General features: G+C 36.4%; 2 protein-coding genes across 4 annotated transcripts in view; both read left to right on the forward strand.

Annotated features, from left to right (window-relative positions):
• Window positions 1–8295: 8295 nt before the first annotated feature.
• CTXN2 (cortexin 2) lies at window positions 8296–8541 on the forward strand. The gene has a single exon (XM_060098361.1). The coding sequence runs from the start codon at window positions 8296–8298 to the stop codon at window positions 8539–8541; it is 246 nt and encodes an 81-aa protein (XP_059954344.1).
• A 5734-nt stretch (window positions 8542–14275) lies between these two features.
• Window positions 14276–27568, forward strand: part of SLC12A1 (solute carrier family 12 member 1) — a 91487-nt gene continuing 78194 nt past the window's right edge. For all 3 annotated transcript variants that reach the window (XM_060096787.1, XM_060096785.1, XM_060096786.1), the window contains exons 1-3: window positions 14276–14695; window positions 25474–25605; window positions 25761–25836. In XM_060096787.1, the coding sequence (XP_059952770.1) occupies window positions 14276–14695; window positions 25474–25605; window positions 25761–25836 (628 nt within the window). The remainder of the gene's footprint in view (window positions 14696–25473; window positions 25606–25760; window positions 25837–27568) is intronic.

The raw sequence follows: 27568 nt of genomic DNA on the forward strand, positions 1-27568 counted from the left end.
GCAGGAAAGGAGGTGGGGAAGGAGGAGAGGGGGAAGGAGCCTGTAGGTCTGCTGAGTTCAAATTCTAAAGAAGAAAGAGCCCTAATGTTTCTGCTGATGCTGCTGACAAAAGGAAAAAAAAAAAAGTGGATTTGTTGTGTGCTTGCTGATGTTTCTTCCATAATGTTTGGTAGGTGATTTCTATGCTTCTTAAGTTTAATATGTCCAAAGAGAACTGGAGACAAACAAGGCAGAATGATAATGACAGTCCAGGTTTCTCTAGTGAGACATTTTGAGAATTTTCAGACCAGGTTTCCAGTGCTTCTGGGGAAAAAAAAGGAATGTCAGAGTCCTTGAGGAGCCATTTGAAGGTTCTCTTAAGAGGGAAATTCTCTAAAGGTTGAAATCTGAAAGGTTGGGGGGAGGTTGATTTTGGCATATCTCAAGGTTTTGGATTCCTGGGGAGGCCTGAAATTTATGCACTTCATCATGATGAAGACATCTGGGTTTGTTATTTAAGGTTTTCCTTTGATTACCACATATTCCATTCCAAATTACTAACTAGCTCTGTGCAGATGTGGCCTCAATAATACTTCTTTTCCCTCTTTTTATGGGATTTAATAATCTTGATATTTGAAGGGGTGTGTATATGGGAGAATTCATTATTTTTTAAGCTTGGGTTTTCCTATATGTCTCATTTCATTAAATTATGAATGTTCATATCATTAGCATTAGAGATTATTATATCTAATGACCAGTAGCATAATAGTTAGAACACCATATTCCGCTATAATAGTTATTTTAGATATGTTTGGAATATTATTAATAGATGAATAAACAGGGGAAAAAAACCTGTTGATTAAAATAAAATACAAGAATTTCTTTTTTTAATAAGCACGTACTTTGCAATATTTGTTTCTGCAGTTACACACTGTTGCATGATTAAATGACTATATGTTTCTGAAAAGTGAGTTTTTATATCTCCAATCAATGAACTTATTTCACAGAAAAAAAATCACACATAACATTCATGTATATGAAAGTCTATAAATCAGGTGTAAAAATACTGTTATCTTTGCTTGACTACTTACAATAGTATGATTTGTATGACTGGTCATAGAAAGACTGTGTTTGCTTATTTATTGGTTACTAACTACAAAGCAGCTCAGTGAGATTTGGGCCTATTGGGATCTACAGGCATACCCTTGGCCCAATCCTATGACTCAACAGAACTTAGAAATCCCAGTTCCTGACAACTGCCATGAAGGAAATAATGTGCTTTCAACTCATTTTCTCATTTCTAGAATACCTAAACATTGATGCCAATTAACACAGCTTGAGGCAATATTTTATCATTTGCAGTAGAACTCCAGAAATATACTTAAATACTTTAATCATAAAACACATAGACACTGATATTTAAACTGTACAATGTTGATAATTTTACCCATTTTTTGTGGTAGCGCATATTAAAAATAACTTTTACCACAAAATTTTACACTCTACTCTTATTTTGAAAATTCATTCCTTTATTCTCAAATTTTTTTTCTCATAAGGGTTTATTTATTTAGTTTTGTAACTTCATGGTCTAAATTCTCCCATATTTCTTTCATTTTCTATTTCCCTATATACAGGATATTAAGATGATATTTTCCCTTTGAGGTAGACATTAAAATGTCTGTTTTGCAGAACCTGCTAATTTTTTTTTTGCTTCTGTTCCAGAGATTAGAGAAAGTGAAAGAAATGTATCTTTTATCCACAGTTGTCCAGTAATTTTGGATACCTTATTAATTATGAAGAAATCAGTGTTGCATCTGAAGACCTCTAATGATTCTTAATATTTTGTTATTACTCATATCATATTATGCTCTATATTAATTGAAAGGTTCAAAGCTCAGCACACTTAGCAGTATATTCTCAAAAACATTAGACTTGGTGTTGAAATGAGACAAGTCATTCATTTAATAGAGCAAGCAAAATGGAAAGTTTGGGCAAATATTTGAAAAATTTAGGCCTGAAAATACTGGTATTTTAACCACTACGTATATGGCTTAAATTCCCAAGGGTATCTATTTTCTGAACATGTTGTTAGGCAATTGCTTAGCTTTTCACTCATTTGCTTGTGTGGACACAATGCCTGCAGCAATGGCCAGCCTTTTTTTTTTTCAACATTTGAGTACCACCCTTTCAGGTGTTCTCCTTGGCTTGTATTTTGTTTTCACCTTTGGTGTAAGGTAGAATTTTAAGATGAATATAAAAGTCTAAGTTCTTCCTTTTAAGATATTAATAAAACATCTGTTCACATGAACTTCCAGGTCAAGTGTCCCCCATCTAAGTTTGGTGTATCTCTCTCCTTCCCTCCCACTTAAATATGGGACTTGAGAAGTGCTTCTATTAAATTTTTTTTAATTAAATTTTATGTTCAGGTTTCAATCCAGAATTCCAGTCATCAGAATTGTCTTGAATCTTGATTCTGTGAGCTAACTTATAGTTTTCAGCCCTGCCTTGTGTCAAATTTAATAATCATCACTTCAATGTCTTCAACCTAGTTACTGTTCAAAAACACTGAAGAGGATGTAGATATAGTTAGACCTTTGTGATACTACATTAGGGAGCTGTCTCTATGATTACAGAGCCCAGTTGTTTTTTTTTTTTTTTTTTTTTTGCGGTACGAGGGCCTCTCACTGTTGTGGCCTCTCCCGTTGCGGAGCACAGGCTCCGGACACGCAGGCTCAGCGGCCATGGCTTACGGGGCCAGAGGCTCCGCGGCATGTGGGATCTTCCCGGACTGGAGCACGAACCCGTGTCCCCTGCATCGGCAGGCGGACCCTCAACCACTGTGCCACCAGGGAAGCCCCAGAGCCCAATTTTTATTACGATACTTCAGTGAACTATGACTCTACATAAAAATAATATTATCTAAGCATATCTCACCATCTTCCCCAAAAAAGATATCATGGGAGACTGTTAAATGCATTGCTGTGCTATTTGCATCGACTAAACCATGTCGATGTTATTTCCCTGATATTCCATGTTAGTAGTAAACTTTCCAAAAAAGAAGTGAATTTGGCATCACATCTTATTAACCTCATCTTAACTTTTAGTGATTTCTTAAGTGCTAACAATTTAGCATTTAAGTTAATTTTAATTAATTAAAATAATTAATTACAGATTTGTAACAAAGATTAATTCCAAGTTACCAATATATAATTTTCACAATTTCCCATTGCTCTTTCTGAAAATTGAGACATTTGTCTGTCCAAGTCCATACTTCTGGCAGCACTCTCATGGTCAGGTATTTCTCAAAGGTTTTTGCTCATCAAGTTATAAATCATCTTATCTTGGGTGTTTTAACTCATCTAATGCAGCTAAACATTATTCTGCTACTTTCTTGTCACCTTTTATTGTTTGATTTTGGGGTCATTTCTAAAGAGCATTCTACATGGGTTAGAAAGACAGAAGTAGATTAAGTACTTCTGCCTTTTCTTTGTCAACTGATACATCTTGTACATCTTGTACAACCATCTTGTACAAGTAGGGAGTTTAATGTGTTATTGGTCAATTTCTTTATCTGAACATATTGTGTATGAAATCCTCTCACCTCAAAGCCTTTGCAATGACTGTTTCCTCAAACTTCAATGCTCTTCCTCCAGATATTTTCATGGCTCCCTTCTTGACATCATTCAGACTTCAGGTCAAATGTCATCTCCCTAGGGAGGCCTTTGCTGATTTCTTTAATTAAAGAAGTGCCCTTTATTCATTATCATTCTCTTTCCTCTTAACTTGTTTGCTTTCTTTCGTAGCACTTATGACTACCTGATATATAATAGATAGATAGATAGATAGATAGATAGACAATTTTAAAAATAATTGAGTCTGTCTCCTCCACTCATCATGGCATGTGCACATTGTTCTGTAGTTCATCATTATAATCCAGGACCAAAAACAGTGCTGACATGGAGCAGATATTCAATATATACACTGGTTGAATGAATAACTAAAATGTAGTTGCTATATTCATTATTGTATAATACCTTAACCTCATTCAGCTCCCAGTTTTTGTCCTGCATTTCATTTATATTGGCACCAACAATAGATAGCCAAAGAGGGCTTATAAACTATGTATAAAGCCACGAGACAACCATTTATCTGTTCTTCCAAGACAGTATAAAAAATGGTGACTTTATTCATTTACTAACAGTGGCTCCATATATCCATTCATTGTTTGTACTCCTACCCAATTCCAAAAGCTCTTGAAGTATCTTAGCTAAGTATCTTTGAAGTATCTTACCCTTCTTAGCTAAGGGTAACCAGAGCAGCCAAGTAATAAAGAAGGCAAAGTCAGGGGAAGAAGGGATAATTATACCAGAAGTCTTAAGCTAACAAAGGCATTCTGATTGAATACAAAGTTTAACTATCTACTTCCTGGTAGTTAATGCCAAAATAATATGATGGCTACATACCTTTCCAAAGATAATAAAAGGGAACTAACAAGGCTGATAGAAAAGATCTACTTTCCCTACCTTTGAATATTACAAATCATGTCAGTCTTTCTGGGAATGCTATATTAATCAATTATTTTAAAAAACCAGAAACACTGAACTCTGAATGAGCTGCTGAATTTTAATGTGTATCTTCAAAGCTGATATTTTTTAAATCAAAGTTTTCTTGCTCATTTCTTTTTTTTTTTTTTTTTTTTTGCTGTACGCGGGCCTCTCACTGTTGTGGCCTCTCCCGTTGCGGAGCACAGGCTCCGGACGCGCAGGCTCCGCGGCCATGGCTCATGGGCCCAGCCGCTCCGCGGCATGTGGGATCTTCCTGGACCGGGGCACGAACCCATGTCCCCTGCATCGGCAGGCGGACTCTCAACCACTGCGCCACCAGGGAAGCCCTCTTGCTCATTTCATTTTAAATATGTTTTCTAAATTTTAAAAATTAGATTTTTTAAAACCAGAACTTAATTCATCAAAAATTATATTTTTCAATAAATTTAGTTAATTCAATTCAAATATTTATTAAATTCCTACAACATGCCAGAAACTGTGGTAACTGCTTGAGTAGTTATTTTTCCATTAAAATAAGTAATTCAATTTACAGATTGCCTAAGACTCTAAGAACAAAACATTATGCTGTGTTTTAACGTATGACAGACATATAACGTATGTCTGCCATGTTAGACAAACAGTAATATAAAATTTAAGCGATTTTGTATCTCTAACTAGGAAAATACCTTGTTTTAATTTAATAGTGAAAAATGAGTTGCGTGTTTTATTGCCACAGCTAGAAAATGTCTCTTTTGGTTTGTTTGGTCAGTTGGTGGGTTTTTATAAGAATAACAGAGTCTAGTGGATTAATCACAAGCTAAGAGCGAACTGACTTAAGTCTTCTAATGATCAGTTATGACCCTATGTACATGTCTACTTCATGATTTTTATTTTTTTATTTTTTTATTTATTTGGTTGCACTGGGTGTTAGTTGTGGTATGCAAACTCTTAGTTACAGCATGCATGTGGGATCAAACCAGGGATTGAACCCGGGTCCCCTGCACTGGGAGTGTGGAGTCTTATCCACTGCACCACCAGGGAAGTCCCATACTTCATGATTTTAAAAAACATGCAAATAAATTTAGCTAGTATCATAACTATACTCAGTTTAGGCTATTTCTGCGTGGTGGCAAAATGAACTAGCTGAAAAATGCACAGATCATTAAAATTGCCCAGATGTTTTAATTATAGTGATACCAATTGTTGCAGGTTAGGTTCCTCAGAAACCAGACTCTGAGACAGAGAGTAGTGTGCAGGATGTTTATTGAGTAGTGCCCTTGGGCTCAACACCTGTGGAAGACTGGGGAGTTAAGCAGGAGTGGGCAGAATTTGAACTGTGATGAAAGAACAGCCTTGGTTTTCCCCATGATGAACTCTAGAGCTAGAATGGTTCTTTTTTTTTTTTACATATTTATTTATTTTTAACATCTTTATTGGAGTATAATTTCTTTACAATGATGTGTTAGTTTCTGCTGTATAACAAAGTGAATCAGCTATACCTATACATATATCTCCATATCTCCTCCCTCTTGCGTCTCCCTCCCTAGAATGGTTCTTCAGCGTTCAAGATGGCCAGGACTTTTTATTTTCACATTAATCAGTCATTGAGAACTGTCTGCTGTTGGAAGTGAAGTAACCTTGGGTTAAACTTGGGTTAACCTTGGGTTACAGAGAGGCAGCTCTCTGCTATTGAGGCAATCCATGGAAGGAGCTAGCAGCTGAAGATTATCTGCTGGTAGCCCTCCCACATGCTGGGCAACAAGTCCTTCACTGAAGGGAGTTTGTTTACTGTGTCCACCAGTAAACCAGGCTTATTGCCTCTTCTTACCTACATGTCCAAGGAAATAGTCAAATGGTATAGCCTAGCAAGGTCATGGCTCTTGTGAAAAAAAAAATTCAACAAGTTACTTGGCTGAATCGGTCAAATGGTTGATCCAGCATCTCCATGTAGAAACATCCTTCTTTTCAGTTTGTCCACCCATTAAAAAAATGAACCAGAGGGTGTATGAATCTCAGCAAAAGGCCTTTAAATGACAAAGCAATAAAATTAAAGATTTGGTGAGAAAAAAAATGTCCTAGTTAAGTCCCAAGGTCATTAGATATTCAGTCCAGTCTCCCCTACTTTCTACAGGATAAATTGTACAAGAGCTCAATCTTCAGAAAAATCACTCTGAAACACTTAAGTGACCTGACATTTTTAAAAATTAAAATATATTCGGTATACCATACTTATTAGGGTAGAAAAATGGTTTGGTGTAAAGAAATTCAACAAATGGGGTTGAAACAACATTTTTTCCTTCTATTAAACAAAAAAGTCAAATAACCAGCATATCCCACAATGTATTGAATATTTCTAACACTTAAGGTTTGAAGACAGAGCTCTTTTGTAATCCAAACAAGTATAAAATAAATATTGTTTGATATTAACTCGTATATAAGTTGGTGAACAATTTTGAAAGCTACAAGATTTGTTCTTATTAATCACTCCCTTTCTCCACTCCTTACCTCCCATTCCTTGTTCTGTCTCAGTTGTTTTCTGAAAATTGAACCCCAAAGAACCTGAAGGGTCAGTTGTTTTAATAAACACAATTCTTAAAATTATCAAAAGAAGCAACAACAAAGACAAAAACACCAGCAGTCTATTATTCTCAGTTATTGGATGAGAAGCTTTTTGGTGATAGTCCTCTCAAGAGGGCAGCTGTGGGTTAGTAACCATTTGATTTAATTAACTAATCTTGATTTTTCATTAGTTAATTTAATTAACTTTAAGACAACAAGTGGAAAAATCTATTTTGCTTCAATTCAACATACACTTTTTGAACACTTTTGCTGTAGTTTTAGACTCTCAACATAGTAGGAGCTTAGAGATAGTGGGAATCTGGTTGGCAAGGGGTCTGGGGAGCTTGACTTGCAGCTGAATTTCATAGAAAACATGCTGTTTAACTTGGATTTTATGTCTATTTAGGGTGTGAGAGCCAGTGGAGATGGTGGTGAGATGGTTAATGGTCCACAAATACTGAGGCTTGTTACTTGCAAGCTACTATGTTGGGTACTGCTCTTTTTAACATCATTTTAAAAACACAATTTCTCCTTTTAAGAAATTAGCAGTTAGTGTATGAAGTGGTAGTGGAAAAGAAAATACAAGAACATAAGTCTAAAAGCTAAGGAGGGGAGTGAAAAAGAAAGAAGATATTACACCTATTTAAAAGGATCAGAACCTATCAGACAAAATGGCATTGGAGATAGACCTTAAAATACGGACTTTAGAGAGCTTGACCAGCTTACACCCTATAATTATTTATGGTTTTATTGATACATGCAAAAATGAAATAAAAATTAGATGACAACTTGGGTCAAAGAAGCAATGACTTAATGAATCAAATGAATCACTTAACTTAATGAATCAACTCAATGACTTAACTTAATGAATCAAATGCTTTTAGGGTTAATTATTTGACTATTCCCCTTCATACTTGATCTTATATTTAGTGTACAGAGGTATAGTTTTGTGTGTCCACAAAGGCAAGTCTGTAATTACTACAATAGAAGTAGCATCTCCAATACTAATTTGATCCTGATCCATATCTGATAATGTTTTCATATATCTTTTGTGAGTTAAGTCAAGAGAGTTTGAAAAATGCCAGATTTTACAAAACAATTACCTACCTAATACCATGTATGGATAAAACTAAACTGAGTCCAATTTTGTATCTAGGCCAAGAGGTGAGTCCAGCAGGAATTCTGAAGAGCCAGAATGATGTGACAGTGAACAATGAGTAGTACCTACTGTGGCAACTCTTCAGCTAAGATGAGTGTCAACGAAGTGTCAGCTTTCTCGTTGACTCTGGAGCAAAAAACTGGCTTCGCTTTTGTTGGGATTTTGTGTATCTTCTTGGGACTTCTTATCATCAGATGCTTCAAAATCCTGTTAGACCCATATAGTAGCATGCCTTCCTCTACATGGGAAGGTGAAACTGAAGAGTTTGATAAAGGGACATTTGAATATGCACTTGCCTGAGTGCTCCAGCTTTATAGTTTTTAGGGTTATACCACTGGGGCACATGGTGGACACAACTGTAATTTCCTTCAGTGTGCTGGAGGAAGATCATTTCATTCACTGAATTCAATAAACGTGTATGGTTAATTTATCCACCATGCTGTGTAAGTGATAAACCATTGTTGGGGTTCCTCACTTTCCTCTGTCCTCACATTGGGGTTTCTAATGAATAGAGCATAAGGATAACTCCAGCCACATATCTTTATTCTTCCTGCATCTGCCCTTATGCAACACCCAGACACTCTCTCCATATTCCTGACTCTGCCCACCTTGCTCTAGAGAATTAGGTGTCAAAGATAAGGACCCCTCAGTCCAAAGAATAAATAGAATATGATTTTCCTAATAATAGCCATAGGTCCACAATGTTCATACAAACCCTACAAGCAACCATAGGCCATAAAGTTCCCTAAATGTCACAATTTGACCCTTCTATTTCTTCTCCTTCTAGGATCTCTTGCAATAAAATCCCCTAGCTTGGGATCATACTGATACTCTCTCCTCTTCCCCTTTTATAAATAGCATTAAAAAGGGAGTTTTCATCATGACCTGGTGGAAACAAGAAACAAGAAGTCCAGTCTCCACTCTGCCACCAATAGAGCTACCGACCTTGGCCAAGTCATCTTATCTCTGTAGACTTCATTGAGGAAGCTAACCAGAGGATTTGTAACATCCCTTTTAATTCTAGTGCCCTATGAGCTCTACAAATATACCTGGAAACCCAGGGATCTGAGATGAACGAGGATTTTTAAGACGTCATGAAAAGTTTTTCAGTTTAGGAGCCTAAACTGAGATTTGAATTCTAATGTTGCCTAGCCAAGAACAAGCAATATGACCTAGAAAGTTACCTAATGGGAACTTAAGTTCCATATCTGCAAAACAAGGATAAAGAAACCTATCCTACATGTTTTACAAAAATGTTGGGAGGACCAAGTTACATATAATGAGTAGGAAAGTAATTTGAAAACCAGAAAACACTGTTTAAACATAACTTGCTATCATTATTTATTATCCTTGTTGGTAATTGTTAAAGAGATTATCAAACCTTATAATGGCTCAGTGTAAGTTATTCAGCCTCTCCAGTTTTCATTCTCTTCATTTGATACATTTAAAAAAATAGAATTACATAATTCTAAAATTTTTTCCAACTACAAAATTCTGACTCTCTGTAACTGAATGGAGGAATATACCAGGAGATAAATAAATACAAAAATATTTGTGTCACTTGAGAACACAGAACTGCCAAACACACCAAAAAAAAAGGATTAATATGTACTGAGAGTTAGCACTAAATTAGGTGCTTTCCTTTTATTATGAAATTTGATACTCTTATCAATCCTTTGAGTTTGGTACTACTATTTCCATTCTATTAGCTCAATTTGACAGATAAGGAACTGAAGCTGAGAGAGATTAAGTAACTTCCCAAGGTCACCAAATTAGGGCATGATTGTATTAGGAATTACACTCTCATCAAAATCATAGTCATGTTTGTAAATATCATGCTATACTCCCACACACTGTCCACAACATTTCTACATATCTTACAAATATGATTATTGCTCAGGTCTAAGGCACTCCACAGCCAGCTGTCTCAGTGAGAGTCCCTGACACTTTTCATCTCGTAGTAGATTTAGAACACATCTGTGTTGGCTATGGATCTTCTGGACCAAACTCACACCTTAAGGAGACTCTGTGAACCCCAGTAGGTACTGGAGTGTCAGCCTGGGATACCTTGTAGCCAGTTCGTAATTTGGTCCAAGAACAGCTCATTGAGCCAAGTCAACGGGACACACTGAAAGCTGTAAATGTCCATGATGCTAGTCATCTCCTTTGTGACCCAGGCTTTTGAAGTACTCACTAAGATATATGCCCAAGTACCAGATGCTCCCATTTGTCTCCCAAGGAAGACACCCAACAAGACCTTCCATTTTGGTGACTAGACCTGTGATGTTAAAAAGGCCCCATCTTTATCTCAAAAAGAAAATAGACTCCAAAAACCAAAGATAAGAAAACTTTGTGAAGTATGAGCATTGTTTCTGAAAGTTCAACACCCATAAGCTTTTCAGATATAATCAACTCCACCTTAGTATTACTTCTAATCCTACTAAAGAGAAATTCTTTTAACCAAAAGTGTCTTCATTCATGGCCTATTGTGTACCTTAGACTTTCTGGGGGGAAGGGGAGGGGACGGAGAGGTTAGAATCGGTATTTTTAGAGCTAGAAAAAATGTGAGATATAAAGGATCATTACAGCATGGAGAACATGGAAATTTCATGAAATGCTAACCCTTCTAGGAATAGATGTCCAATGTCATAGCCAGATTATCCCCTAGCTGCCTTTTCCCAAGAGCCCTGTCAAGGAGGACAAGAGAAAAGATAGACAGTACCTCCAGACAGTTTCCCCCTGTTACCTTACCCACCTGTCTGAAAGGCCTTTCAAGGTTGGTTTATGGATGGTGTAATTTCAACCATATACCCCAAACCATCTCCCATCTGCTCCAGAAGGTCTGAATCCCCTTAATAGAGAACAAAGACTTTCACTTCACAGTTAGAGATAAAAAGCTTAGAAAGAAAATGTCTAGTTGATATAAGACTAAGACCAAAACCAATTCACCCTACATTGTAGTCAAGCAGTCAGTCAGCAAGGAAAGAGGAAATTGATGGCTATCAGAGGCATTCATAGTCTTTGGTAGAGGGAAAAGGTTGAGGAATAAATAGATGGGCTCCTGAAAGAGGACTAGAGTTGAGGGAACAGTTGAAGGAAAGGGAGACTAGAAGTGGCAGAAATAACTGCAAGTAAGTTCACAGTTGCTCTACAAGGCTGGTGAATAGGACTTGTTTTGAGTCCCAGCCTCATCTTAGCTGATCTAAATAACCAGCACCACCCAGCTGAGTCTGAAATGAGACTACTCCCTACACCGACCATATGGAAAGGCAGAACCCTTTGTTGAACAGATAAATGCCTTGTACCAGTGGCCTTTAAGAGCAAAATGCGTTATAGGTACCTGTAATTCTGTCTCAATTTCTGATACAGCCTCATGACATTAGCCTGACTGATTAGCATGGCAGTTACCTGACTAAGAGCCTCTAAGGGGTTTTACTGAGGTTATCTCCAGACTCCTTTCTATAATCTGCTATCTGTTCACCAACCTACCTTTCCCCCTGTTTTAATAGGCATAGTACCTATCCCAGTCTCTAATGATTCACCCAAGAATCTTGGATGCAAAAGTTATCAGTAACTTGTAAATATTGCCGATATAGTAAAAGCAAGCACTGAGTACAAATCGGTGCTTTCTAAAATTAGCACATTAACCCTTTATACAAATTAACTCATTTAACCCTCACAGTGAGTCTACAACACAGCATTATTCACAACTGATTTTACAGATGAGAAAGTTAAAGGCACAAAGAGACTGAGTAACTTACCAGTGTTCACGTAGATAGGAAGTGGCAGGGCCAGGATGTGAATCAAGCACGCCGACCCCAGAGACTTGCTCCTCATCTCTGTATTACAGCAACTCTGCTGCTCAGGCAACTGGAAGTCACTTGAATAGTCTCTAATAAAACACGAAGAGGACTCTTTCAGTCATCCCGATTGAAAACCAATGACAGAACCTGCACAGAGGAATTGTTTGTGCTGTCTTAATAATCACCACTTCACAGATTTGAGCAAAACCTTACCCTCAACAAAACTCAAAAACCAGTTTTGATAAAAACGTTTTGCCAGGTGGAGGCAAAAAGGTCATTTAGCAGTGCCGCTGGAAAACTTACCCATAGTTTGATTTCTGCTTGAAAGAGTTTTCCCATTAAGTAGAAATATTTTCAATAAATCATTGATCATACTCTCAATCTGCTCACTTCCTGTGCAGAGAAGAATCAGGATAATATCTGCTATAAGCAAGATAAAATAATCTCAAATACCACTGCCTAGTTACAAAGTATAGAAATTATCTCTGGAGGCCTATATTTTGCTGCATATCCTGAACAATAGGAGGTCACTAGGAATCATGTGAAACGAGATGGCAAGATTCAATTTATTTAGCCTCAGACGGAAGCACTGCTCATATTTTGTTGGATGATTGCTGTTGAGCAATCCAACTCCCCTTACGAATTAAAGAAACTTTGTCTTCCTGTCTAAAAGGATTAATGGTTTACTCCTGGTTACTAGCTGATGTAGTACTTAAAGTTCTTCTGTGCTAATGGCTGGGTGGGGCCTACAGTATTAATCCAGGCCAATCATTTCTCGTCATCTTTTTCAAGGAAGATTTTAACCAATAAGAAGAAGCCTAAGGTTTGGGGGTGAAAGCTAAGTGCTGCATATATGCCTGGGTGGTGTTGAAGTAGGTTATGCTTCCTGAGAAGGCTCCTGGGTGGTAAGTTAAACATTTCTGGGCAGGGTAAAAATCATACTTAACATTATGTCATAAAGTAGATTCTGAGGAGTGGAGTAAAGGTGAGGATGTCAAGGGTAATGAAGAGAAGTGAGAGGTTCCATAGAAACTAAAGAGGTAATGGTTTCACTTATCATTTCTCCAGGAATGATTATTTGAGAGTCGAAGTTGAGATTTTTTATTTTAATTCAAAGAAATAGCTTTAATAACTGCTGGTGAGAAGCAAGGTTTTCTGGGGGTTTTCTGTTTATTTTTTGTATTTATCTATCTTTGTAGAACTTTCTTTGAAAAACCAAATTTTAAGGTATCAATAAAGAGATATTATTCTGATGAAAGAATGTTCTAAGATGGGCTTATATCGTGGATTGTTAAAATAATTATGTAGTCTATCTCACAGTCAAATAAAAACCTCTTGAAGACTAGAATATTTCTTTAAAGGGAATCAGTAGAACATAATTATTCTACCTAAATACAGCATACAACTTTATTAAGGACTGAGATTTATTTCCTTACCCTGAATACTCCTATTTTTTTTAAAGGTTCCATAATAGCATTTGTTAAACAAACAAATGTATGAACAAATGAAACATTTTGAAGGCTAGTAAAAGACCCAAGAATTCAGTGAGACATCTTGACAGGATGTATATTTATAACCTGACAAGAATGTATTTTTTAGAAGTTTTAAAAATATTTTAAAAATATATTCATTATATAATATATATTAATATCAATCACAAAATACTTGGCAGTTTCCACATTTATTACTGTCAATGAACTCTGTTTCAGGCTGAGAATATTCTCATCAGCTCTTACTCTATTCAGTTGGTAGAGTTATATCTTTTCTAAAGTCATATCGAATCCAATCGCACTAAGTATAAGCAAATACAGGTAACATTTTAATGACTCCATTGGAAATTCTGTTTGCCGAAGCAGGTCCCCAGTTACTTATTATGGGATTTAATTGCCCAGGTAACTAAGGTTCCTGGACAGGTAATTTTTAAGGAAATGAATTTAAAATCGTATGTCTTATGAAAGAAAACTGTTCCCTCATACCCCCAACCCTACTTAAATATATTTATATTATCTGGAACAAGTCTAATTTTCTTTTTCAATGACAGCTTTGAAGAACATTCTGAAGCTTGTATAGGAGACAATATATCAAGAATCTAGTTATTGAGTTCTTCTAGAACAAAAGCCAAGAGCTCCCTAATGTAAACACATTAGTGTTTGTTTTGAGGAGGAAATCTATAGACTTTTTTTAAGCAACCATAAAGCAGACAGCTTAGTTCAAAAAATCCGTTTTGGAAGATGTCACTGAACAACTCTTCCAATGTATTTCTGGATTCCGTGCCCAGTAATACCAATCGCTTTCAAGTTAATGTCATAAATGAGAGCCATGAGAGCAGTGTGGCTGTGAATGACAACACCGACCCTCCACATTATGAGGAAACCTCTTTTGGGGATGAAGACCAGAACAGATTCAGAATCAGCTTTAGACCTGGGAATCAGGACCGCTATGACAACTTCCTCCAAACTGGAGAAACTGCTAAAACAGATGCCAGTTTTCATGCTTATGATTCTCACACAAACACATACTACCTACAAACCTTTGGCCACAACACCATGGATGCTGTTCCCAAGATCGAGTACTATCGCAACACTGGCAGCATTAGTGGGCCCAAGGTCAACCGACCCAGCCTGCTTGAGATTCACGAGCAACTGGCAAAGGTAAGCTTAAAGGTACAGGAAAGTATCCTCCTTACTCCTTCAGGTGATCTCCTGCTTCTTACGAACACTATAAATATAAGTGTCCAGTGAAGAGGTCTATTGCAAAGCATCCATCTTACTTACACAGCTGTCCCTAGTTCCCAATAAACAGAAGATATACAAAAGTGCTTCACAAATGTTTACTGACTGAGGACAGAGAACTAAAAACTTAATTCTGAAAGTTAGGCAATATGTGGCATCTTGTTTACAATTATAGGCTATTCAACTCACACTTGGTTAAAAACGTCAAACTGAATACTAAGCTGGTTTCACCTTAGTATTAATGCCTCCACAACAGTTGTAAAAAAAAAAAAAGTCACTAGTGTTTGCTGTAGTTAACACTGTTGTACTAGCCTTTAGTACACGTGGGTATTTTTTTATACTCTTTAAAGAGAGAGAAGAGATTTATAAGATTCAGCATTTTATCCCTTCTTCTTCAAAACCTTGCCTGAGGCTCCTGAAGGCACTTAAGCACATAAAAGTAACTAAATTAAAGTACAGAAGCAGCAGAAGTGGCTAAACTTTTCATTATTTAAGGAATATAGCCAGGGTTCCCAATCTGCTAGAAGCATGAGGCAGCACTTTTTCTAATCTTGTAGCAAATCATTTAGAGCGTAGTAGATTTCTTCTTCGGTTACTTGCTCTAAAATATGTTGATGCACTTTATTTTCCCGCTCTTCTGGACCGCAGTTTGGAATGAATAGCATTCTTTATGGAATATAATTACTTGCTAAGAAGAATAATTAGTTGTCTCATATCTAAATGCAGTCTACTCTTGCTCAGGTTTTAAGGTAAGGGAAAAAAAGAGTGGAACAATTCCTTTCATATTTATTCATTCATTCAACAATTTTTTAATTAAATGATTGCCCACACTGGGAATTCTCGGAATACTCCTCTCATGAAAGATGTAATAAAGGTGAAAAGCTCCCTTTAGTTTCTGCTCATCCTTCTTTCCACAAGAAGACTTCTCTCCATAACCTGTTCCCCTTGGCTGCTCAGGGTCCCTGACTCTGGGTCCTACCACTGAAGACTGAGCGACTTCCAGAGAGGGAGCCATGCCCTGTTTCTTTACCCCTTTCTACACCAAGCCTTATTTGTGCTGTGTCCTGTATTAGCAGCACTCTGCCAAATGGCTGCTTTCTTTATAGACGTAAGATTTAGATTTTATCTGGGATACCTGCTGCTTTAATCAAAAGAAGTTAGCAATGTAGTGATTTCAGACAAAAAGGCAGCCCCCAGGAAGATTGTTGAGAAGCCGGGCAATTTGAAGTCCCTGGAGTTAAAGTGTCACTTTCCTTTTCTACCTGAGAAAAGGGGAAGGGAGAAGGAAAAGAGGGAAAAGAAGGTTAAGAGAAGAAGGCACAAGGAGTTTCCAAGATATCAAGATATGGGAAGGGCAGAAAGAGAAATTTACATTATGAAGAGACTTCAATTTATTCTGAAGAAGTAAAATGAGTCCAAGTCTTCATAGACCTGAAATTTTATTCCACTGTACCCTACCTCATTAATTTTTAAAGCTGCATCCTTTGTTAAAATTGCGATCAAAATTTAAATATTCTCACTTCCTTCCCCAATTTACAACAAAAGAAAATAAGATTTTAATTCTATTAAAAAGGAAATGGTGTCAACTCAGATTGTTGTTAGGACTGATATCCTAGAGAGAGGAAAGTAGCTGATTTATAATTTCTAAAGCCACGGTTTATGTAAATCTTTATATAAGGGAAGAAAAGCTCTGAGGACACTGCTGTTAGAAAACCACCTGAATGACTAAATGGGAGGAATGCAATAGCTGCATTTGACAGTTTTGATGGTTGTTTGGGATATCATATTATTTTTGAAAAGATAAAATGAGACTAAGGACTTAACATTAACTTACAGTATTTTTTTCTTAGATATGAAGGAATGGCAAATTAAATACATTAAAAATTAGGTTTAGTCTCAATGCCCTGAATTGAGAACAAGTATAGTTCGAACAGGTATAGTTATTCTGAACAAGTATAGTTATTCTTTCTGTGTACTTCACCTTGATTAAATCATGCAGAACTATCCACATAACCAAATTGGGAGCAGAATCAGTATATAACCATGGAATCTGCAATGGGCACATTCCCACAGCCAGGACCATTCTAGTGTCGCTGACCCTGTGAGCACTTATTCCACATGTTCTACTTCTGTACTCTCCTTCAGACATTAACAGTCTGGGCCTTCTTCAATTCATTTCTTCCTTGCTAGTGAATTTGATTCTGCTATTCCCCTTGCTTTCCCCCCATCTCCCAAATAAAAGATGAAGACCTGAAGTATAATGTAGCTATGTTGCCACCTCCTTGTGGCCCTTGACAATTTTATGGTAGTTCCTCAAAACACAACTAGAAATGATCAATAGAACAAACATTGTACAATAATACTCAGACATGTCACTGATTTTGTATACAAAAAAATGAGTGTTTACTTAAATAATGTAAGAGTAGGAAAAAATTGACATAGTATAAGTTAGGAGGTATTTTTTGTATCCCTATTTATAATGCTTTAAAAGCCATGTAGGAACGGCACATTCATACTAAATGGCAGAACAAATTTAGTCAGAAATCAGTTGAATTTTGTGAAAATCCTGGTTATAGCTTCCAAGTAGGAAAAAAATTATATGACAAGTTTGTACTAATAGGTAAAATGAAAACTCGGTTTGAAAGACATTATTTTAAGTATCTACCTTAAATAAAACTCTAGGAGTGATAGATACTGACAGAATTTGTAATCTCAATGATTTGAGATCATAGTGGAGAAATTCTTTTCATTTTCTATGTAGTAAAGAGCTAAATGCCTATACTGGTGGCCATGAATTACAGATTTCTGGAAACTCTGGTTAAATTCAGAAAATAATGACTCCATCCCTTACTTGCAGTACTGTACAAGCTACATAACTTTGACTGATCTTGCAGGATGCTTGTGAATATTAGTTTATATGCAGACGAAGTCTAGCACATTGCCTATAATGGGTAGAAACTCAATAAATGATTTTTTTTTTTTTTTTTTTTTTTTTTTTTTTTTTTTTTGCGGTATGTGGGCCTCTCACTGTTGTGGCCTCTCCTGTTGCGGAGCACAGGCTCCGGACGCACAGGCCCAGCGACCATGGCTCACGGGCCCAGCCGCTCCGCGGCATGTGGGATCCTCCCAGACCGGGGCACAAACCCGCGTCCCCTGCATCGGCAGGCGGACTCTCAACCACTGCGCCACCAGGGAAGCCCTCAATAAATGATTATTGATGATGGTCATGGTAATTTTTATACCAGATAATTTTTATTTTAAATTTTATTAACAAAGGAAAATACACACTGAAAAAATATTTAACAAGTACTAAAAAATATATACTGAAATGTCTCTTATCTAAAGTAAATCTTCAGTTATTCTCTCAAAGGCAATTATTACTGAGAGTTTCTTATAAATCCTTCCAGAAATTTTCTATGCCTATACAAGCATATAGGCCTATCTGTCTAACTTTCTGTCTGTATTTTTTTCAAACAAGTATTGGGACATATTTTACAATATTGTCCTGCACTCTGCTGTTTTCATTATACCACATACTTTGGAGATCTTTCCACATCAAAACATGCATAAAGATTATTAGACATCTGGCAAAAAAATATCTAGTATTTCTACTTTGTAAAAATAATTTAGTATCCAACCTAATTCTTGTGCCCACCTTTTTATACACAATTCCTAATTACAGGGCTAACCAAAAGGGAACTGTTTTTAAGCCTTACTACCACTATTTTTGTCGGCATTTCAGAAAAATACAATTACAAAGGATTGAGGAAAATATAAAGCCTTTCAGTTAAAGTCATTGTTCTCATGTCATTGAAATAAACTGTCTATGAAAAGTATAAAATACTATGAAAATTAAGATGTAAATATTATTATTTTTAATAAGCCAATTGCATAGAAACTGAATTAAAACAAAAACAATGAAATGACTTCATATTTGGGCCTTTAGGCCGTTAGCAACTAAAAATAATTTGTAAATAAAAGCATTAAGAGTGACTTGGGGAATTCCCTGGCGGTCCAGTGGTTAGGACTCGGCAGTTTCACTGCCTCCGGTTCAATCCCTGGTTGTGGAACTAATATCCCACAATCTGCGAGGCCAAAAAAAAAAAACCAAAAAAAGAGTGACTCAGGGCCTCCCTGGTGGCGCAGTGGTTGAGAGTCCGCCTGCCGATGCAGGGGATACGGGTTCGTGCCCCGATCTGGGAGGATCCCATATGCCGCGGAGCGGCTGGGCCCGTGAGCCATGGCCGCTGGGCCTGTGCGTCCGGAGCCTGTGCTCCGCAACGGGAGAGGCCACAACAGTGAGAGGCCCGCATACCGCAAAAAGAAAAAAAAAAAAAAAAAAAAAAAAAAAAAAGAGTGACTCAGTATAATAATAACAAAAATTTTATTGAGAAATTTTTATGTGTCAGACATGGTACTCTTGACAAATTCTCACTCAATCCCATGACAACCCTTCAAGGTAGGTACTGTTATTATTGCTATTTTAAAGATGGGGAAGGTTTTATAAAATCCTAAGGATTTTTAAGAAGAGAAAATAAAGACTTAAAGAAGTCAGTAAATTTCCAAGGTCAAGAAGCCAAGGTCACATGGGTAATAAGGTGAACCCATGGCTGCATGACTCCAGAGTCCAAGATGTTTGTCACTATTTTCCATCCTCAGCCTAGTCTCCCACAGCACTTTGCCTCAGCTCATTCGACAACTATAGAAAATGGTGGAACTCATGCGCAAGGAAGAAATCTCAACTCAGTCATGATGGGCTGGGCAGGAGATCCTAATTTCTTCCCTGTTGGAGGCACTGTGGCAAGAGACCATGCTGCTTCTCCCACAGAATTAACTGTAGGTCTCGGTCATTTTCATGGTCATTATCAACAGCATTTACTAGCCACTTATTTACAAGAGCTACTCTATAAAATGAGTTAAAGAGATTTCATCTCTACTCTCTAGAATTTTATTTTATAAGTCAAAAGCCATAGTTATGGATGGAAGTAAAGGACATATAGTCAAGTTAACAAACATTAAACCACATAAATCAATGTATAAGTGCTTATCTTCTGTAAAAGAACAAACAAAAATCTACAAATGCTTTCTCTAGAAAATAATCTTTTCTAAAGCACTTCAAAGTTCAAATTTGGAACTTTTGCATTAAAATTGGGGATATCCAAATTAATAAATAATCACTAATTTAATGACAGCCAGATAAAATAGGCAATACATGCTCTGAAGGCCAGTGATGACCAGAAGGCACCCTTAAAATATTTGTTAGAATGAAACTCTGCAACTAAGGATTCATTTTAATACTTTTTAGAGTTTCTTAGTACCCAAGACCAGTTCCCCTGGGAGCTTGCACTATTAAACTAATCTGTGGAAACAAAACAAAAAACAAAAAATGATTAATTTCACATTATAACTAGTTCAGTGATAGGTGGTGAATAGAATGGGAGTTCCCTTAAAAGTACACTTGGAAAATGTTAAGAATCTTTTAATTTTATTTTCTCATGCTGGTTTATTATACATAGCTACCTTTTGGCTTAAGCTTTCAAAAATACAAGTCAATTTGTGTGTGAGCTATGTGTTTTCAGATATAATAAAAATACTATGATTATAAAGTGTGACCACTGGTGGCATGGTGTATAGTAACTTTAAAAACAAGAAAAAAAATCCCTCTCATTTTCATAATTTAAAATACTCCCCTTTACCACAAAGGGATAGCAATGTATAAACATAATAATATTGATCAACAAGATATAGAAATATGATTAGAATTACATATTTTATCCTGAAATGAACCTTAGGAAGTATCTGGTCCTTACTGGGATTGGTTTTAAAATTATTCAGTGGCAGGGGTGTGAGAAGTTTAAGTGGAATAACATTGGCAATATGTCAATAATTGTTGCAGCTGAATGATGGGTACATGAGATATATTATTCTCCCTACTATTGCATATGTTTAAATATTTCAATAGTAAAAGAAACTTTAAAACAATGGGGAGGGAATCACCTAGGCCTAAATATTTATGGAACTATTCCTCTTTGATGGTCTAAGATTTCCACCATCCTGAGATTAAAGGCTGAAAATTTGAAAACATATAGCATAGCAAATATTATCTCTTTAGAACTTAAAGAATAAAGATATGTATTTTTTTCTTCTTTGATGATAGCTAGAAAGGCATTTGTCATTTTTCTGGGGTCTGAAAAATCACATATTTTATACTAAATAAAATAATTTAATCTTTCATCTTCTAGAAAAATCCATTAGGAATTTACTTAAACTGCATGTGATTGAATCTTTACTAATTTATCAATATTAGAGGAGGGAAAGTCCTTTATCAAACTTTTCTTTCTTTCTTTCTTTCTTACTAACATACTTTATTTTACTTTCTCTGAATACTTAATGCACAGGTAAAACTCTTGGTAAATAAATAATCAGTCCCTACAGCTATGCAATTTAAAATGCATTTATGAAAGGTTGTGGGTCATCATATATGGTAATGGAGTGTGAACAAACAAATTAATTCAAAGTATGAAGGAAAAAACTGGTTTCAGGTAGCAGTCATAAAACTTTTAGTCTTTGAGACTTTGGTCCCAAGAACATGCACCAGCCAGGAGTCTGCCAGCCACCGGTTATAGCTCACAGCCATGAAGTCCCCACAAACCCTCGACCTGAAGTCTCCTTCCGTACTTCGATGATAAGTTAACTTTATAATTGCTGTTTGGGCTTACAAAGGAGGCATTTATTAAAGAGTGAAACCAAGTTTTGCTTCGACATGTTAGAAGAGAGAGATGGCAAGCATAGAGAAATGATTTTGCCTTAGATTAAACTACTTCAAAGTAAGATTTTCAGAAAACCCACTGGATTTATCCTCACTGGCAGTATCCAGGAAAGGTTAAGTAACTTGCTGGAGGACAAGCACTGAATTAACTGCATTGCCAAAACTAGATTCCAAGTCTCCTAGTCTATATGGTGCAGAGATTTTTCAGCTCCCACATGAGAGCAAGGAATGGAAATGGATTCTGTATTTATAAATTTACCATCAGACCTTTATTGTCAATGGAAGAAATATACATTCGAGGGATTATTCCCCTCTGTGTTATAAATATATTTAAAACTTTGAAACTCTAGCAGGTTGAACATACTTACCTAAGAGAGAGTTGAAGATCCTACAGTGACTCTATTTTTTAATAATTTAGAAAATTATTGCCTTACTAATTTCTATATATAATGATTTCCTTGACATGCCCTCATAGAATATTATTTTTGCTTCACATTGTGATGTCCCAGTGATAAACTGAAGAACTGTTAAACTGTAACCAGAAGGGTATCCATCAGATAGAAATGTTCACTTAAGGAGAAATTTAAAATATCCCATTTATTCTTTAGCCTACTTTGTAAGATATTGTTTTGTTTGTTTGTTTTTGGTTTTTTTTTTTTTACAATCATTGGTATTCTCATCAATCCAGATCTAAGGGTCAAAGTCACCATCAGAATTCATCAGAGAGCAGAGCAGTTTCCTGAACCAAACCCTCAAGTTCAGGTTTAATCAGGAAACATGGGTTTTATTCCCAAGATTGCCGTTAAAAAGTGAGTGACTAAAGCTCTGTCTCATGGACTCCCCAATTAACCCAGAAAGAGGACTGGCCATGGGATCTTTTTTTTTTTTTTTTGGGGGGGGGCTGCGTTAGGTCGTCGTTGCTGCGCGCGGGCTTTCTGTAGTTGCGGCGAGCGGGGGCTACTCTTGGTTGTGGTGTGTGGGATTCTCATTGCAGTGGTTTCTCTTGTTACAGAGCACGGGCTCTAGGCACGCAAGTTTCAGTAGTTGTGGTGCATGGGCTTAGTTGCTCTGCGACATGTGGGATCTTCCTGGACCAGGGCTCGAACCCGTGTCCCCTGCATTGGCAGGCGGATTCTTAACCACTACGCCACCAGGAAAGCCCTGGCCATGGGATCTTGATTAACTAGAATACTGACAATTTTAAAAGTTTTTCTCAAATCAGATCAAATAAATGAATCTCCTGACCAAGTAATCTCTTTAACATTCATGAGTATTTTAACACATTCCTCAATTCCTTGCTCTCATTGATTTTTCCAGTTATGCAAAATAAAAGTTACATTTGAACTACTCAGCTGCCTTATGAATATAGAATCCTTTCAGAGAAAAATATAATTTTTAATTGACTGGAGAACAACCTCAAATATTTCATCCATCTGTAATTGACTGTATTGTATAGACATGTGAGGATCCAATATGATAACTCTAGCCACATGTGGCTATTGAGCACTTGAAATATGGTTAGTACAAATTGAGATGTACTATCAGTGTAAAACACACACTGGATTCCAAAGACATAGTATGGAAAAAAAGAATGTACAATATCTCATCAATATTTTTATAATGACCATATGCTGACATAATATTTTATACAGATCTATTAAGTAAAGTATATTATTAAAATAGTCTGTAATTCAGGTCCCTCCTACAAGGTGGGGTGCCCCTACTGCTAATGAATATTTATATTAAAAATATGGGAAATATGATATTCTACAAAAATGAAATGTATTTTTTAATGTAAGGATCCATATCTGACCCCAAGTTATTTCACTAATTTCTTTTTACTGTTTTTGAAGTACCTACTGAAAAATTTTGAATTACATGCATGACTTGCATTTGTGGCTGCTATAAATCACCAGTTTCTGACCAGTTCAGCCTCAGTTTCTATGGACTTTGTTTATCCATATCTTACATTGATATGACTATATGATGTCAGCTTTCCATTATCTGTGTAAATAGGGACTGAGGATGCTTAAGATTAAGATATTTCTCAGGTAATTCAAAACTAAATTTTAACCTTTAATTTCAGTTTCCTATGCCATTCAAATTTTTCCTAATGCTATCAGAAAATAGTAAGATGATCTGACTTGGGATTCATTCCCTTTCTGTCTCTTAGTTAATGTGGCCTGCACAGAGGAAACAGTGAGAAATGGAATACCCAATAGAGAAGGAAGAAAAAGAAATAGGAGGCAAGAATGGATAAAAAGAAGCTAGGTCATCTGCTTTTAAGTGGTAGAGATCGGGTGGCCTTCAATTCAATACTGTTTATCGATGGCCTGCTGAATGGCAGGCCCTTGGTTGGTATTGAGAAGTAACCCATACCACCATCTTCCTCCAATTCAGTTCACATACAATAACTCCTATCACATTATATTACATTGGTTACCCAAGTGTCACACTAGTATCATGAAACAAGTCTTATGGGAGAAGAAAACTGGGAGAAATCCTTGCTTAGAGGATTTGCTGGAAGAAGGAGACAAGGAATCAAAATCACCTTGGAGTAAACAGCCCAGATTAGGGTCATCTTACAGTGGGTATGCTAATGGTACACCAAAGCCCAAAGAAGCAAGAACTCTTGATCATGGCAAGAGCAAGAACTTCAATCGTCCCCAAATAAAGTCCTTATAATAAATACTGAATATTTATATCATACCAGTCTCATTTTAGAGGGAAAATATGCCCTTGTCTAAGGCCTCTTAGCTAGTAATGTCAGAACACGTCATCCTAGACTTATACCAGTTTAGACCACTTAAAAAAGATAAAGTTGTTCTTTAATAATGATAATCAACTGCTGGATCTAAAAAAATTCCCTAATAATTTCAAAATCCTTACTGGAGAAGGTTGCTTTCGGGGAGCTTAACAGAGTGTAGTCTAACCATTAAAGAGTCAGGTAGGTGCTAGATAGGCTAAACTAAGTGGACGGCATCTGAAATTATTCAGTCAAACCTAAAAGAAAAGCTAGAGAGTTGTTTGTTCTTAACTTGAGAGAAACATAGCTATTTCCTTCCCCATTAAATTCAGAGACTATCCTACTGACAAGGAAGATCGTTTTCAAAATAAGGCCACAGGGAAAAAAAAAAAAAAAAACCTCAGTAAAGGTTTCGACCTTTTCTATAGTACTTACTTCTTATTTCTACTCAGCTTACCCTTCTAGCCGTCAGTGTGGAGACTTCTTACCTTCCGTACAATATTATTGCACATCCAACAATTCTCAGGCAATGTATATCAAATCTGAAAGAAAATTCCCCTACAGGAGTGTCATTCTTATAGCCATACAGAGCCTTTACAACTTTAGAGTATTTTAAGAATACTCTAAACTATTTTTTTTTAAGAAAACACTTCTATGTGTTACTTCTATTGAATCTTCTTAAAGATACTCTGACGTGAGTGGAGAAGTTTTGTTATCAGTTTTTTTAGATGGATAAAATGAAGCCCAGGGAGGTTAATGGAAAGAAGGCCAAACACTGCATTAGTGAGAAGGTTAACTTTCTGGCCCTCTTACCTTGCCTTCTAAAAGACCCTCATTCACTCCTGATAAGCTTTCCTCCCCACCCTGCATTCCCTCTCCTCTCTTTTGATCTTTTTGTATTCTAAATTTATCCAAATCCCATCGTTTTCCCCTAAGGTAACATTCTCAACAGTAGAAGAACTGCCCAGTTTCCTTTACCACCCTTGCAGTCTCAGTGGCGCCTAAAATCACCCACAAAATGAACGCATAAACTCCCAGGGCAAAAAATAATCATCTTATTAAAATGACTGGAATATGTTTTTTTTTCTCAAGTTTTATGTCAACTGTTTTTATTTGCCTCTGGAAGTTTTATGGAACCATGTGTTGACCAAATACCATGTTTTGCTATGTGTAAAAATGCAGAATGTATCAGTGGCCCCGGGTTCAGCTGACGTGGTTGCCAACGGTGATGGGATGCCTGGTGATGAACAAGCTGAAAACAAGGAAGAAGATCAAGCCGGTGTTGTGAAGTTTGGATGGGTGAAAGGTGTGCTGGTGAGAAAGCTTCTGTGTTTATAAATGAAAACTATCTGTTCAATGTCCTAGTGGACTAACTGTTAATAAGGCCTGAACACCAGAGTTACAGAGATGGCTGGATGTTGCCCCACTGTCACTTCTCATGTCCTTTTCCATGCTCCCTCAACCCACAGGTAAGATGTATGCTGAATATCTGGGGTGTCATGCTCTTCATTCGCCTCTCCTGGATTGTTGGAGAAGCTGGGATCGGTAAGCCCTTTTTCCTCCTATGTAGTTTCAGTGTAAATTAAAAACTCAATAAGCAACTTGTTTTCACCATTAATGCTGAATGTGAGATGAAGATCACAGAATTAATCTGCACTTGGGCTCTTTTACTTTGCCTCTTTGACAATGTCTGTCAGAGAAGACAGGTAAAGTGTTAACTCCTGGGAGACTGGAATTTTCCAGCTTGCCAACCAGATAAATGCTCAAGTAAATATTTCATCTTTTCATAGAGTTTTAGGTGTACAAGTATATAGAGATACATTCATTTTAAATAATAGTATTCATATTTGGGGACATACTGACATTCATCAGAGTATCCCCCTTAAGATTAGTAGCAAAACATCACTGAACAAAAATAACTTGTGGGAAAACTGGTGAAACTGTGACTTGACTAATAAAAATGCTGAATTGTTGAACATTTTCCAGAGAAAATAGTGTTACTTGCAGGTACAAGTAGTGAGAAAACAAAGGTTAATAAACTATTGCCAGATAGAAGCTTAAAAAGATAGGTAAAAAGACCAAGATAATGTATATGACTATTGATATTTTTTCTAAATGGAAATGGATGATGTTGAAATTATTTTGAGTGCTTATTTAATGTTTTTAAATATTGTATTTTGTTTAAAGTATTGTTTCCTGTGGCAAATATTTTTATTGTGAGTATACTACTAAAATTCATATAAAAATTTATTTGAACTATATCAAAGTTTCTGATTCAACGTGATAAAAATTAATGATGTTTTACTCTATATATGGAAAATACATTATAGGTTCACTTTGTTGGGGGCACACCTATAAATCATTAGTATCAAGAACACAGAAGTTCAGATGTGCTTTCAGATTCTACTCCAAAATGTGCCTCAATTCACATTTAAAAGGTACTTGGTCATTATTTATTGCCTTCGCTCCTCAAAACAGATTCAGAATCACCAGGAGACTTAATGCGAAAAAGAGCTGGAACCAGTTCCCATAGTTTTTCCTCGTTGTGTGTTTGGCAACTGTTGGGTTCCTGACAAAGGGCTTCTTGCTGGCTTTATGATGCATATCAAATGAACACTTACAGCCTCAGGGTCCAAAATAAGTATATGCTATTCCATGGAAAATCTGCATCTTAATATTGCTAAGTTGTTGCTCCAGGGTTTCATGCAAAATTAGTTTTTTAAGGGCAGTTTAGTAACTTATTGAGATCATCAGGAAACATTACTTTGTTTGGAGGTGTGAGTGTAGCCCAGGGCAGGAGTGATCCTTTTTAATGCAACTTATTTAAAATCCATATGTTTGGGTAATAATCTGAACTTTGATCAGATCTTACATTATTCTTCACAGTCAACCCAGTTTCATGTTTATTGCAAAATTGTAGAATATGAAGAATTCTATCTTCTGCTAAACTGTTTATTATACTTTCAGACATCAGTATTGTTTTAATAAGGATCCTTTATTTAAGTAGTCAAATCCAACTTCAGAAGAGAGTAGAGTTCTACCTAAATGGGTGTCCAGTGGGTTTTCCTTTGAATGGAGGGTTTTTTTTTTTTTTTAATTTTTATTCCGAGAAAATAGACTTTAGAGAGTAGTAGAAACTTACTATCACCCTTACTCAGTTTTACTGGACTTTGTCCCGAACTTAAAGCTGAAGGAGTTGATTAAGTCACCATCTGGGTCCAAATTGGGTCCCCTTTACTGGGAAAGAAGACAAACAAGTACAAGCAGTACCCCCTTC

This window comes from Mesoplodon densirostris, chromosome 4 (assembly GCF_025265405.1).
Source record: "Mesoplodon densirostris isolate mMesDen1 chromosome 4, mMesDen1 primary haplotype, whole genome shotgun sequence".
NCBI classification, from domain to species: Eukaryota; Metazoa; Chordata; class Mammalia; order Artiodactyla; family Ziphiidae; genus Mesoplodon; species Mesoplodon densirostris.